General features: G+C 41.4%; 1 protein-coding gene across 7 annotated transcripts in view; it reads left to right on the top strand.

Annotated features, from left to right (window-relative positions):
* Positions 1–15,978, top strand: part of MEF2A (myocyte enhancer factor 2A) — a 182,730-nt gene that overhangs the window by 128,023 nt on the left and 38,729 nt on the right. For 5 of the 7 annotated variants that reach the window (XM_038747496.1, XM_038747500.1, XM_038747495.1 and 2 more), the window contains one exon: positions 14,181–14,318. In XM_038747496.1, the coding sequence (XP_038603424.1) occupies positions 14,181–14,318 (138 nt within the window). Of the gene's footprint in view, positions 1–13,983; positions 14,116–14,180; positions 14,319–15,978 lie in introns of all 7 variants that reach the window. The other 2 variants (XM_038747501.1, XM_038747499.1) reach the window with 1 other exon arrangement.

Genomic DNA, 15,978 nt, shown 5'->3' with positions numbered 1-15,978 from the left:
AATGCTAAACTTCTCGCTGTGCCTCCATCTCATCTAACTGCCGACCCCTTGCCCACATCCTGCCTCTGGCCTGGAACCCCTTTCCTCTTCATATCCAACAGAGAGTTGCTGCCCCCCAGCCTTCAAAGACTTATTTCAAGCACATCTCCTCCAAGAGGCCTTCCCAACTAAGCCCTCCTTTCTTCTTCTCCCACTCCCTTCTGCATCACCATGGTGTGCTCCCTTTGTTCTTCCCTCTTTCCAGTCCCACAGCACTTATGTACATGTCTGTAATTTATTTATATTAATGTCTGTCATGTCTCCTCTAGACTGGAATCTCGTTGTGGGCAGGGAATGTGTCTATTGTTGTATCGTACTCTCCCAAGCACTTATTACAGTGCTGTGCACACAGTAAGCTCTCAATAAACATGACTGAATGAATTCTTGACAGTTCCTTTCCATCCTCTTCTTTTAGCATTACATGGGGTATGTTTTCTTTTCTTCTTTTTTGTGTAAACATTCCTTATTCTTTCCTCTAAAGCCCTCCTTTCTGTGGCCCCCTCTATTTTCTGCATCACCTATGCACTTGGATCTGTGACCTTTGGACATTTGGTATTTGCCCTCACCCCCATGGCATTTATGTACATATCTATGTTATATATTATAAATTATTTATATAATGTCTGTCTCCCCATCTAGACTATAAGCTTATTGTGGGCAGGGAACATGTGTTTCAACCCTGTCGTATTGTACTCTCCCAAGCACTTAATACAGTGCTGTGCATAAAGTAAGTACTAAATACATTCCATCGAATGATTGATTGTTCTCATCCCCCTAGGCCTTTGGTTAGGACGCCATTAACAAAAACAACCTAAATTAATGAAATGTAAGATGCACTGTAGTTATCAAATTTGCAATTCAGCTATCAGACCTTTTATATCTGTACAAGTGGAAACCAGTCAACCTACAAATCAGAGTTAAACTGCAACTTCAGTGCAAGAGATTTGATTTCTTTAAAATAATTGCTATTATACGACGTTTACAATATTCACTCATGCAGTTACTTCCACTGCACAACTCCCCTCCCCATATTTTTATTCTACAAATAATATTAATATTGATAATTGTGGTATTTGTTAAGTGCTTACTGTGCTCCAAGCACTAAAATATGTGCAAGATAATCAGGCCAGACACAGTCCCTGTCCCCCACCCACGCTCACAGCTTGTGGGAGGGAGAACAGGTGGAAATAAGACTATTTTTGTAAGCAGGGATAGAGGCACATGTCGTGGTAAGAAGAGTAGGGTCTGAACATCCAGTAGATGCAGGCACATACTGCAGGACTTTCTTTGAAATACGTATGCTTGCACCAGAGTAGAAAGAGGAATAGGATGAGAAGCCTGTAGTAAAAAGGCCCCAGGAAATGAGGAAACACTGGAGTTGGAAGAGAAGCAGCAAGGTCTAGTGGAAAGAGCACATGGACCTGGGAGTCAGAGGACCTGTGTTCAAATTCCAGCTCTGCCGGTTGTCTGCAGTGTGACCTTGGGCAAGTCACTTAACTTCTCTGTGCCTCAGTTACCTCATCTGGAAAATGGGGATTAAGGCTATGAGCCCCGTATGGGATAAAGACTGAGTCAAACCAGATTATCTTGTATCTACCCTAACGATTCGTACAGTGCCTGCACTTAGTAAATACCATTAGAAAAGATGGAAAGTGTCACAAGTTGCTACCATTAGAAAAGAAGGAAAGGGTCACAAGTTACTTAATGTTGCAGATTCAGGCTGGTAGAGACAGGTGAACTCTCGGGTGTAAAAAGGAGGAGAGGGTTACCTTAATTCACTAAGTGTCTATTTTATGCAGCACTTGAAAGTTTGCAGTAGAAGTAAAGAGATCCAGTTTCACGTGCCCTTTTACCTTTTCTCTTTGTTTTTTTTTCTTCCATCTCCTCTTATTTTTCCCCCTCCATTTCCCCCTTATTGGTAGATTTCAGTACACAAGCCATAGCCCCACTGCATTTTTGGGGTTGCAAAAATTATGCAAAAAAGTAGGGCAATTATATGTGTAAATATCATAGTTGAAAAATTGGTGACTCGGGCCTTTCTAATTTATGGGAAATATTTCTGGGCAAAAATAGATACTTTAGTGTCTGAAACACATTTAAAATGCGGTGTAGAAAATCTTGGCCATTAGGAGTTTTTGCAACATTTTATATATGCTATGATTTTCCTTTTCTTGATGATTTCTTTCTCTGTCTTGGAGGAAACTTATAGCTACCTAATGGAAACTAAATTTACTGGTTGCTTTGTGAAAAACCCAGTTGCATTTTTAGTTCTACGTTATTTTGTTTTATAAGACCTGCAAGACAACTGATATCCTTAGCACCCTGGTATAATAAAACCTCATTTCAGAGTTTATTTGATGTTTTTCCCTCTATAGTAAACATACAATACATTTAAATGCATTTTTTAAAGCTCCTGAATTTCAAGTGTGCATTTTAGTTGTCCTGACAATTGCCATGTCGTCTAGCCAACCAGCTACAGAAGTCCAAATTGCCCAAGAACGTAGAGTCTCTCTGCTGAATATCATCATGGGGTAACATGTACTATTAAGATTGTATTCAGCTTCTTTCTGGCCAAATATTTTAGTGACCTTTCTGTTAAAATTTTCACATACCCAGCATACCTGTCTCAAAATCCACTATTATGTTCTTTGCTTTTCCCAATGCCTCTCCATTTTCTTTATCACATCCACTCTAAGTACTTAGCCTGTCCAAAATCTTTCCCTTCCCTCATGTTTCTTAAATCTATCTCTTCATCTCATTCTTTTTCTGTTTCAAAATTTTGTAATGCATTCAAACATAGAGTCAAAATGAAGTGTAAATTCATTGAGACGGTTCAAGGAAATTGATTTACACTGCCCCCTGATTGTGACTGGCTTTTCCCTTTTGTTTTTTGTATTTCAGCGGTATTTGTTGAGCGCTAACTATGTCCCAGGCACTGTACTAAGCGCTGGGGTAGATACAAGCTAATCAGGTTGGACACAGCCCATATCCCACATGGTGCTCACAGTCTTAATCCCCATTTTACAGATGAGGTAACTGAGGCATGGAAAAGTGGTGTGGCTTGCCCAAGATCACACAGCAGACAAGTAATGGAGCTGGAATTATAATCCAGGTCCTTCCAACTGCCAGGCCCATGCCCTGTCCACTATCCATGCCAATTCTTCTGCATTCTTTTTATACCACATCTGGAGCTAAAACCTAGATGTGAATCTCACCCAACTGAAGCAGCATGGCCAAGTGGAGAAAGAGCACAGGCCTGGAAGTCAGAGGACCTCGGTTCTAGTGCCAGCTCTGCCACTTACCTGCTGTGTGACCTTGGGCAAGTCATTTCCTTTCTCTGCATCTCAGTTCTGTCATCTGGATAATGGGGATTTGATACCTGTTCTCCCTTCTATTTAGCCTATGTGGCCCGTGGGGGACCTGATTACCTTGTATCCCCAGTGCTTAGTACAATGTTTGGCACATAGAAAGAGCCTAACAAATATTTATTGAAAAAAAAATCTGCTTCTCCAATTCAACCTTACTCTTAAATTCCTCTGGATCTTTAGATAACCAGCTTTCTGGTTATGGTTATGGAGGCATGTCTCCTTATTTTTAGCATTAGGGGACTAAGGAGTGGGGTTTGTCAGAACCTGGGGATTGAGAATTCATCAATTCTAGACTGCAAGCTCCTTGGGGACAGGTATCACGTCTGCCAACTCTATTGTTCTCTCCCAAGCTCTTCACACACTAAGCACTCTGTAAATCCAATTGAATGAGTCCCCTGGATTCTAAGTGGTACAGCCAACACGTCAAATATTGGCAGGATAGCCAATAGAAGAAAGTCCCTCGAAGGAAATGATAAAAGGAGGTTCACGGACAAACTCATTGTTAGCTCTCAGAGAAGAAATGGGGAAACACCCCAGGATGGGTGGTAGAGGATGTATGTCCCAGAAAGGGTATGGAGGTCATTAGTGTGCCGTAATTGATTTTCGGAATGTTAGAGGCCACCTGTTTTCTGTATTAGATTTTTACAATTCCCAGTATTTGGGGAATTGGGTGTAGCCATTCTAATAAGAGTTGATTCTGAATAATCAATAATTGTTATTGATTTTAAAGTTTTAGAGCCTATTAAGTCACATCAAAACCATTCTGGTAATACTAAACTTTCAAAAAAGTACTCCTGCCCATCCTGTTTCCTGTTTCCTTCTTTCTCCCCACCTCCCCCCAAAAAGCCTTTTCTTCATTTTGAAGATTGAAATACGATCATGGGAAATTTGATCACCACTGGGCTCAGAGCCAGTTTCTTCTTCATAAGTCGTGACCACAGGAGCTTCTTCGCGTGGGACCTAGGTGACAAGTTGTAGATTTGCTGAGCCTAATAAGAGTTTGTTATTGAGGTTTGTGGTTAGAAACAGACTTTCACAGAAAACGAATGAGGAATTTTAGGGCTGGAGTTATCAAGGACAGAATCATTTGGAAAGATTACCAGATGTTCCTTAGGAGGATTTTATGAGTTTGAGGGTTAGGTGGTGGGATTTTTCACCTGAAGGTTGGTGGTTCAGAGCAAAACTAGATTATTTTTTTTAGAAGCTGAAAGATATTGACTGTAATGTCTGTACATTAGGTTGAAATGCATCAATCCATAATTAGTGAACTGAACTCAATATCCATGTTACAGGTCTGGGAGTACAGCAAACATTTTGGACTGTAATCTGGTAGAAATGTAGATTGAGTTGTAGAATTGTGCTGCTCTGAAAGTTCCTGCAGATTTGTCTTCTGGAAAGAGGTCCTCCAGCAGCAGGAAGTTCTATATAATAATTTTGGTACTTGTTAACCACTTATTATGTGCCAAGCACTGTTCTAAGCACTGAAGGAGATACAAGGTAATCAGGTTGGACATAGCACCTGTCCCACCTAGGGCTCACTCTCTTAATCCCCATTTTTTACAGATTGAGATAATTGAGGCCCAGGGAAGTTAACTGACTTGCCCATGGTCAGCCAGCAGACACGTGGCAGAGCTGGGACCAGAACCCAGGTCCTTCTGACTCCTAGGCCCATGCTCTATCCACTAAGCCATGCTGCTTGTCTTCTATATCATGAGGGCACATCCAGTTTTCATGCCTCTTCGAAGAAATGTTGGCAATACCCAATTGCAGAATAATATCTCACTAAATTAAAAAAAAAGACAAACCTCCTTGAAGATCTTTCCTCCTTTAACAGCTGGTACTTGAGGTTGTATGAGCCACAGATATTTATTTAACATAGCCTAGTGGAAAGATCACAGGCCTGGGTTTTCAGAGGACCTGGGTTATTGTTTCGGTTCCTCCACTTGTCTGCTGTGGGACCGTGAGCAAGTCACTTAACCTCTCTGAGCCTCAGTTACTTCTCTGTGAAATGGGGATTAAGACTGTGAGCCCCTTATGGAACATGGACTGTGTCCCACCTATTATCTTGTATCTACTCCCAGCACTTAGTGTGATGCCTGACGTATAAGTGCGTAAAAAAATACTATTAAAACAAAGTCTTGGTGTTGTTTGAAGCAGGGTTGAAGCAATTGAGATAAATGCCTGAGGAAGCTTGCTCTGGCACTTCCCTTGTTTTTCTCCTTTAACATGTAAAACATACCTTGCGTGACATCTTTTCATATGAAATTCACTTAGAGCTTTTCAAAACAGTAAGTCACCTACTTAGGCACCTACTCCAATCTAGTTTCTGAGGTTTTGCACGTAACACATTGCTGATATTAATACATTCCTTATGAATGAAACGTATAGTATCTATAAGTACTCCATCTTTCCGCTCCCTACCAAATAGACAACAGTCTATGGAGGATTAGAGAGCTTCTAAAAATCAGCCACATGGAGTATTTATGTGTGTCACTGGGTTATTTAATTATTTAGTACTTTTATAAAATCTTAGTTCTATAACTTTCTATCAAGCAATTATTTTTATTGAGCATTTATTACATGCAGAACACTGCTAAGAGTTTTGGAGAGTGCGATATAACAGTATAACAGACACATTCCTTGCCTACAGTGAGTTTACAGACTAGAGAATCTTCCTCCATGAGTGTCCTTAACAAGTAACATCTTGAAATTTGTGTTGTCCATGCATCACCATTTCACCCATTACCTCAGTGCTAATTTTTCTTTCCCCATCGCCTCTTGACTACTGCAGTCACTGTGTCAAAAGGTTAGGAGAATGAAAGAGAGGGCTAGCTCTCTGCATTCTATCATCTGGTATTGAAAAAATGATTAAAAGTCCTCTGCATTAGAGCCCCCTATACAAAGCACTGGGAGAGAATACATAGATGGGATTGTTGTGGGTAGGGAATGTGTCTGCTAACTCTGTTGTGCTGTACTCTCCAAGTGCTTAGTACAGTGCTGTGCACATAGTAAGTGCTCAGTAAATACCATTGATGGATTGATTGATGGGAATTAGATGTGATCCTTGTCCCCTGGGGGGCTCACTTATCTGCCCCAATATCCCTCCCAAGTCCTGCTTTGTGTGTAACTGAGCTGTAATGGCACAGTCTTTTTGTTTCCTTCTCTTACCATTAATTTCACCTTAATAGCCGCCTTGGAAACTGCTGCCACTTCGTATTTCCATGGCCCCACTGCATACCACAGTTTGACGTGTGGCCCTGCTTCCTGGTCCCGACCGTGGCTTGGGAAGGAATGGGAAGCAGCAGCAGCCTGTTGCCTCCTTCCCCATCTTAACCCAATCCATTGCCATCTCCATCCGCCCCGGCCGCATGAGGAAAATCGGCTGCAAAGCAAGCAAATGGAAAACAGTAGGTGGGGATGGTTGTGGCAGTTGCTGCAGCTGAAGCCACAAATAGAATTAAAAGTGAAAGAAAGAACAGCAGCAAAAAAAAAAGTACCACATAGCACAGTTTAACACAAAGCAAGTAATGTTGAGGGGCAAAGGAACCTGCTGAAAAGTGACCCGGAATAATCGGAAATTGGAGGCAGGAGCTGGGAGGGTCAGAGAGGAGGTGGCTGAGGCCGGCAGCGCTTACCTGCTCTGGACACATCCTGAGCAAGCAATTTGCTGGGTAGCACAGAGAAAGAGAGAGAAACTGGGTTGTTAGATGTTGGTCAACTGTGTCATTTTAGGGCATGCTTTATGAGTTATGTTTTATTATTCATGTTTTATGCTTTATGCTTAGCTGTCAATGATTTTGAGGGAGATTTCCTTTTAGACTTTGTGATGTGCCGTGAATTACTCTAACAAAGATTAGACAATAGTTTGGTGATGTTGAGTATCGCAGTATGTTGCTCAAAAAGGAATTTCAATTTATTTTTTTCCAGAGGTTCCACAACAGTTCCTAATTTAAACCGTATAACTCTATGGGAAAATGTAGTCCTCAGTTTACATGTCCGTGAAGCAGCCACATTTTCACAAAGCAGGATATGTCTGTACTTAAATTTTCAAATACGTTTGGGGTCATTTTTGTAGAGGCTAATTAGTACATGTGCCTACATAGCATTTATATACTCATAGGAATTACGTACCACCTTCAGGCATATTTCTATAAAGTACCTCTCTTGAAGAAAAAGCCTCTTCTAAAATGAAAATTGATCAAGTAACTCATAACTACAGACTCAGCATGAATCTGTTTACCTTTCTTTTGTACCCAGTGTTACTACTACCTGTTTTCATAACATTGGATACACAAAGAGGTCATTGTATTAAAATGTTGATTGAATCATTATGAGGTGTATTCAAACCTTAAAAGCAAACTCATAAAAATGTTTTACTCTGTTTTTCAAAACACTCAAGTTTCTGAAACTACTGACCTACAGTTATTAGTGTTTTTCTCATCCCCCACTATTCTTATTGCCACAGCAACTAAGCTAGCTTGGTTTTACTTCAGTGTTAGTGAACTTTACCAAAAGTGAAGACTAAAGGTAATATTTCCCAAAGGTAGCCCTCCATTTTCTCCGATAGACAGTTTACTGTAGAAGTGACAGTAATGTGGAAAAACTAATTTTCAAAAGAAAATCATAATTTTTTGAAGCCAAAAGCATGAAAATCATAAAGTACTAGGACTCTACCACAGAAACTGAAATTACTCATGGGAACTCTGTATTGGTGCGTTTATCATTTTTAAATGGTTCTTGACCAATGCTCAATTCTCTGCTTTCCCTAAGGAAACTCAGTTAGCACACACGGTTTATAGACCCCCTAGCCCAAAGCAGGCAAAGTTGGAAAATTTGCAAATCCTATTAATTCCTTCAAGCATAAGCCTGGTCTTCCTCCATCCATTGGGAACCCCACTACCAGGGCCATCCTTGGACTGTCCATCACCCTTAGGTGAAAGTCTTTAGTGCCCTGTCCTGATCTGTGCCGTAACATTTTCCAGATGACTGCTGGGCTGGAGTTGGTGTCATGGCAGAGGTAGCAATGAGGTTGCTCAGTAAGGTCCTGGGCCAGTTGATGTTAAAAGACACGGAAACTGTGCAGAGGCCTTTTTTATGCAGTGGGCAGCAGGAGCGATGTGTACAAGCCCCCAGGCACTGCTGCAGTGACTTTGGGCCAGTAGCCCCAAGCTGCCCCAATGAACAATCAATCAGTCAGTTGTATGTTTTGAGTGCTTATTGCATGCAGAGCACTGTACTAAGCGCTGGGGGAGTACAGTATAACAGATACATTCCCTGCCCACAGGCTTACAGTCGAGAGGAGGCACCACGCCTGGGCTGCTCATTCCCCAAGACTCATAATAGGCAGACGGCCTGTTCGAGGACAAGAATGGGTTGAAAAACTGGTGGACAGGCAACTGTGGAGACCCAAAAGAGTTGCACCCCCCCCCCCCCCCCCATTAATTAGAATCATCACAGTCCATACTACTTCAAGGGTGGGTGGGATCCACCAGTCTTGTTCCTTGCTGTCGTCACTGTGTAGAGGCTCTTATTTTGCTCTTGCTGCTACTGCAAGAGTCCCTAAGCTGCTACCCCCTGACACAGAATCAGGATCCTGTCCTGCCCTGTGATTACCAGTGTTTGTGTCCTTGGAACCCCGGAATTCTGCAGACTGGCCACCATCCCTCCTCTGGGACAAGGGCAGGTGAGCCTCCCCACCCTGCAACATACCGGCTGCCCCTCATCTCCTCCATGCTTCAACTAGTAAGAAAAAGCCAGATTCCTTTATTTTGATAGACTGTAGGGGAAATCATTTGGGAGGGTGGAGAAGCAGTAGATCCTGAAATATAGCAAACTAAACAGGACTCCTGCTATGTGGCAGAAGGAGGAAGGAGCAGTAGGGGCCCTAAGCATGTACGACTGCCTTCTTGATGCATTCTCTAGTGTGGGTGCCATCTTGGGAGGTCAGAAGACATACCATTGTCCTTTCCACATGCTGCCCTGAAGCCAACGCTCCCCATCTCCAGCTAGCCCTGCAAGCTGCACTGCAAAGATAGGAAACTGGATCCTGGGGGTGGCTATTTTATTCTTTCCTTGGTTTAGGGGAGTTGGGGGAGTGGTGCTCTTGGGGGACAGACTCACCTCTGTGACAAGAGAGCAAAAAGCTTGCTTCCTACTTTCTCACTTTTTCATTTTCTTTTTCTCTTAGCTCTGTCTTTCAGAAAAATTTCTCAGTTGAATTTTCAAGACTCTGATTTTACAATATTTTATGCAGATAAGCCTACCAAGTGAAATATTAATCGAAGAAAACACGTTGGGACTCTATTAGCATGAGAACAGGTTGTGTCAAGTCAGTTTGGATTGATTAATGACTTAACTGCTCACCAAAGAAGCAGGTCCCTTTAGGAATTTGCAATGGGTGTTTCATAATGCAATTAAAATTTACAAAAAAATGGAGAAATAAATCAATACAAATGGGACAGGCTAGTGAAAGCTAAGATTTTTGGCATATTTGAAGATTTTTTTCCAAGTTTGCCAGAACTTCAGTTATAAGTTTTAGTCCTAAGGAGCCTGATTGTGGCTCTTTCGCAGGGGGAAAACAAACTGTCTTAAATGTGCATTGGATTGCCTATTTAGGCGTTGAAGAGCAGGGGTGAATGTGAGGCTCTTTCTCCTGCTAGCGTAATGTGAGGGTGTCATGCGGTTTCTTGGCATCAATGTGCAGTAATAATAATAATAATGGCATTTGTTAAGCACTTACTATGTGCAAAGCACTGTTCTAAGCGCTGGGGAGGTTACAGGGTGGTCAGGTTGCCCCAAAGGGGGCTCACAGTCTTAATCCCCATTTTACAGATGAGGTAACTGAGGCACAGAGAAGTTAAGTGACTTGCCCAAAGTCACACAGCTGAAGTTGGCAGAGCTGGGATTTGAACCCATGACCTCTGGCTCCAAAGCCCGTACTCTTTACACTGAACCACGCTGCTTCCCCTACTTGGGACCATGGGAGTTGGCAAAATGACTTCTTATCAATTTAGCCTACAGCAGCTACTGACACTGGGCTCAAATTGTCATTTTCCTAATGTAACGGGAAGAGTAGTGTGTTTGTGCAGTGGTGCAGGCAGCTGCAGCCCTGGAAGCGGTTCTCTGCCGGAAGCAGGCATAAGATGGTTGCTTTTCCCTTTGCAGTCAGGCGTCCATTGTCCTGTCCTGAGGATTTCCCATTGTATATGCTTAAGAAGTATATGCTTAAAGCAGGAATAGTTTTTAGAAACCGTATTTACTTCAAATCCAAATAAAAGAAGTCTTAGCCATAAGGAACATGTGGGCTGGAATTAGCACTTGGAATTTTTTTTCCCCTGCATAAACATAGAATATTCTAAGTGGTTGTGACCTTTCTATGTGTTTTCCCTTCATTGAACAAGAGCTTGTTATCATGTCTAACTTTGTAGCCTGTGAGAAAACCGAATCTGGCGTGTCTCCCATGGGCCTCGCCTGGCCTTGTTAACAGATTACAGCATTCCACTGGTTAGTACTAGACACACAGGAGAAACTTTTTACTATTGTGCTATTGGGCTCTGATAAAGGAGACAGAAAAAGTCTTTTTATGGTAGTTAAGTCCTCAAAGCAACAGCTCGTGTTTTGATGATAAGGGGAAACACTGTTGGATATCGAAGCTAGGACATTAACTTATCTCTAATAATGTACCATCCTGCTTAGGTTCTCTCAAAATGACAGGAACCCCATCTGGAGTGAAGGTTTCCAGAAACTTAAACTGGAGATACTGAGGCATTTTCTTTCCTCCTGAGTCAAAACAGGATTAACCCTGTTGTTATCAGAACAAAAGTAGTTGGAGGTTTTCTTTTTAATAAGGGCTGTAATTTATTTTGTTTTATGCTTTAAAATTCACTTAAAGGAAATCACACCCTAGTGATTCTTTAGCAAGCTCTTTTCCTTCTAGGCACTTGATGTTCCTTTACCCCTGTTAAATTTGGTTCCATCAAGTAGTGTTTTGAAAAACAGCAATAATGGAATTTATATAGCCAAAGAATGACTTACTTGAAGATAGAATTAAAATACTGGCCTAACCTTTTGGACAAAAGCAAAAATTGAATCAGAAGGTCACTGCTTTAGATAGAGATAGAAGTATCAAATATATTTTCTATTTTGTTCAGAAATATCTTTTGGATTAAACTTTTAAAATGGCGAAATAGCTCCGTGTGTCAGAAACATATGAGGGTGCTTGCTACTTCTGTTCTTTTCCTGCTTTGTGTAGGTTTGGGTTAAACGTGATCCAGTATAGAGAGTGTTAATATTTTCCCTGCTGATATCAATGTGCAGAGGGCTGGCAGGCTGAACTGGCTGAGAAGGGTTGGGGAGGAAGGATAACACCCCCGACCTTCAGGTCCTAAACAACAGGCCCATGTATGGCCAAGTCCAAATAAAATGTCCACCTGATTGGTTAGCTCAAAGGAGCTTAGTACCATGACAGGTGTTGAGGAAACAGGTGTAGCCTTTGCCATGTGCTGATCTCAGTGATTACATTTTAGTGGGTGTTCCAGGCACTGTGTGTAGGACGCATTTGCTTGCCAAGTAATTTGAGAAGGAATTATAGCTCTTCTACTGATGACCCATGATCTTTGAGTTATTTGATACAGCACAATCACATTTTGTTAAGGATGCTATACCATTAGGAATGAAATGCAGAAACTGTAAAAACCTTTGCCTGTAGTATAGCAAATTGTTCACATTCTGCCTATCTTCCACCCTCACATTTTAATCCAAGCTCAAAGGATTGTTAAATGTGAGCTGGATTCTTTAATTGTAAACCATCAAATTAGAGTTTAAAATTGTACAGCAGTTCTTTACTCTACCAAACTGCACTTAACTTTTGCCCAGTAGTTTAAGCACTGATGAAGCAAATTCGGCAAGCTAGCTAATGAACTGCTTGATATTTTCCCGTTGTGGGAAAAAGGAAGGCTTATGACTGGAATCTGTAACTTAATTTTAAAATACGGTCCCTTAATTTTCTTGCTTTGTAATCTAAATCTGACAGGCCACTAAGTATTAGTCCTTCAAGGTGGTGAAATGCTGAGATGAGCTTATTTTTGAGTAAACAGGAAGTGTTCCAGCAAACTAGTTGACTAAGTTAAACCACTGAAGAAGACATTTTTCTTTGCTACCACTCTGTCCTCCTTGACTCTCCACCACACCATGCCATCCATGAAAAACAAAGGCTTAGGATGACTAAGTTTAAGACATAACTGAAAGGAACTGCCAATCAGCAGTAGCATTTAAAATCCATTTAGTTGCAAGCATTTAGTGTAGTATTTATGTCATGCAATGAAAAATGACTTTAAAGTTAAGATATGGAATTTCTTATTAGTGGCATTAATAGAGAGGTAGTAAATAGGAACTTTTGATCAAAATGTAAAGTTCTTTTATAGGGGTAGAGATGGAAAGGAAAGGCTACATTGTGTTCTGGCTTTGTGGTAGAAGAAAATTATTTTGTGCTAGAAATGGGACATGCCCTCCCACTTACCATCTTTTTAGAGTACTTGAAATTGTCCTGGGACACCCAACACTCAAGTTTCCTCTATTGTCTCATAAAGGATTCTCCTCTTCAACATGGTTTCTACTATCCCCAGAGCTATTTCAGGGTACTGTAGGGTATTAAAACCGTGGATGCAAATGACAGGAACTTTGGAAAAACTAGCAAGAAGAAGGAAGCAGCAGTGGCAGAGAAGGTGATTAGGGAATGCCAGGCTCAGTACCCCCAGGCTTTGTGGGAAAAGCTGTTTTCTCTTTACACATACTCGGCTACTGCTGCTTGTTTTTTTGGGGGGGGGGTGGAAGAGAGAGAGAATGGTGATGTATTAAATGGGGTGCGGGATGGTGGTGTGTTAAATGGGGTGTGTGGAGTGGTGAAACACTGTGTCTAGGGGAGGGATAGACAATTTCCAGTAAACTGCATTATACCATGCTATTACCTACCATGGAATAAGCGCTCATGCTCTGTAGACAAAACCATGTTTGTCATTTGTAGTTCAAGTAGTTAGCGTTGCCAGAGGCAGGTTAAAAACAAAGCAACACAAAGATGGCATTGAAATTGTAGTATTTACTATTTGGATTTTCCACACAACAAAAGTTCCAGCAGCCTTTAACTGCCCAGGGCATAGGAGTATCTGTGGAAAACCTATCCCACTTCTTTGTTATCCAAATGAGATGTTTTACAAGCCACCTCACTTGCTTTTTTAATTGCTCAAATTAGTGTTTAAGGTTTCTAAACATCTTTGTTGGCCCTCTAAGTTGCTAGTTATCCAAATAGAGTAGACCTCAAACCAGATTTAGAGGAGTCTTTAAAGCAATGGTATTTTGGTACAATCTAAATAGGAAAAGGTGTATTTTTTCCATATTGCTGCCCTTTATGTGTCTCCTTGTTTTGACCGTTACTGAGTCTGACCTATTTGGAACCATTCAAAATCATTTCAGTGGCTCGGTTTAGTTCAGTCGATTCAATCCGTGCCCTCTTTAATAGAAGTATACAAAAGTCATGGCAAGTTAGTATTATCTGTGTGTGAATTTTCCAATTGTATTTCAGACTTTAAGAAAGAAAGGCCTTAATGGTTGTGAGAGCCCTGATGCTGACGATTACTTTGAGCACAGTCCACTCTCGGAGGACAGATTCAGCAAACTAAATGAAGATAGTGATTTTATTTTCAAGCGAGGCCCTGTAAGTACTTTCATTTTACCTCTACTTTTTATTTGTTGATCCTGTTTATTAACTTCATTATTTAGGCTCTGAACAAGAAGGAACACAGAGGGTGCGACAGCCCAGACCCTGACACTTCATATGTGCTCACTCCGCATACGGAAGAAAAATATAAAAAAATTAACGAAGAGTTTGATAATATGATGCGGAATCATAAAATCGCAGTGAGTACGAAAGTATGGTTTGTGCTTTACTTGTGCATGAAGAGATTCACAGGCAACTTACTTTTTCTTAGTGCCCAGTTCTAAACCAGAAAACTGAGATATTGAAATCAGTAAGGAGCTGAAATGCCTGTTTTCCCCAGTTCTTGTTTTCATTTTCAGTTTTAATATAAGACTAAAATTTCTAAAAAAAGTGTGTGTAATTTAAGCACTGTTCTTTATAAAGTCATTTAAAAAGTTATTGCTAAAAGCCCCCCTTTCCTTTCCATCCAAACTGCCATCACTCTGATCCATTTTATCTGAACCTGCCTTATAATAATAATAATGATAATAATGACATTTATTAAGGGCTCACTATGTGCAAAGCACTGTTCTACGCGCTGGGGAGGCTACAGGGTGATCAGGTTGTCCCACGGGGGGCTCACAGTCTTAATCCCCGTTTTACAGATGAGGTAACTGAGGCACAGAGAACTGAAGTGACTTGCCCAAAGTCACACAGCTGACAATTGGTGGAGCCAGGATTTGAACCCATGACCACTGACTCCAAAGCCCATGTTCTTTCCACTGAGCCACGTTGCTTCTCTGAGACTTCTGCAACTCCCTCCTCGCTGACTTTCCAGCCTCCTGTCTCTCCCCACTCCAGACCATACTTCACTCTGCTGCATGCATCATTTTTCAACAGAATCGTTCAGGACATGTCTCCCCACTCTTCAAGAATCTCCAGTGGCTGCCCTTCCACCTCCACAGCAAACAGAAACTCAAAAGCACTCAGTCAGTTTGCCCCGTCCTACCTCACCTTGGACTTCATACAAGCCCACACACTCTACTCCTCTAACGGCAGCTTACTCATTGTGTTCCAGTCTCGTCTGTTTTGCTGCCAACCCCTTTCCCATGTCCTCCTGGTCTGGAACTCCCTCCCATTCCATATATGCCAGACCACCACTCTCTCCATCTTCAAATCATGATTAAGGTCATGTCTCTCCAAGAGGCCTTTCCTGAATAAGCCCTCTTTTCCCTGGCTCGCTTTCCCTTCTGTGTTATCTCTGCTCTTGGATCTGTGACTTTGGACATTTGATATTCTCCTCACACCCAGCACCATAACACTGATGCACATGTCTTTAAATTATACACTATAAACTGTTTATATTAATGTCTGTCTCCTCCTCTAGACTGTAAACTCATTATGGGCACAGAGTGTGTCCATTAACTCTGTTGTATTCTCCCAAGCACTTAGTACAGTGCTCTGCATAGAGTAATCACTCAATAAATACCATTGATGGATGATAAAGTCATATATCTTTAAAGCAGGAAAAACTGAATTTCTTGTGAAATAAGAAATAAGCAGTGTGGCTTAGTGGAAAGATCCTGGGTTTGGGAATCAGAGGTCATGGTTTATAATCATGGCTCTGCCACTTGTCTGCTATGTGACCTTGGGCAAGCCACTTAACTTCTCTAGGCCTCAGTTACCTCATATGTAAAATGGGAATTAAGACGGTGAGCTTCAAGTGGGACAACCTGCTTACCTTGTATTCCCCCAGTGCTTAGAACAGTGCTTGGCGCATAGTAAGCACTTAACAAATACCATAGTTATTATTATCATATTCTAGTTCTTTCATCCCTCTATTCTTTTTTTGGGTGTATTAGTCACGTACCCTTCTTAGAC

The sequence above is a fragment of the Tachyglossus aculeatus genome, chromosome 5 (assembly GCF_015852505.1).
Source record: "Tachyglossus aculeatus isolate mTacAcu1 chromosome 5, mTacAcu1.pri, whole genome shotgun sequence".
Classification (NCBI taxonomy): Eukaryota; Metazoa; Chordata; class Mammalia; order Monotremata; family Tachyglossidae; genus Tachyglossus; species Tachyglossus aculeatus.
The sequence above is the reverse complement of the archived record's forward strand: the minus strand, read 5'-3'. Positions and strand labels throughout refer to the sequence as shown.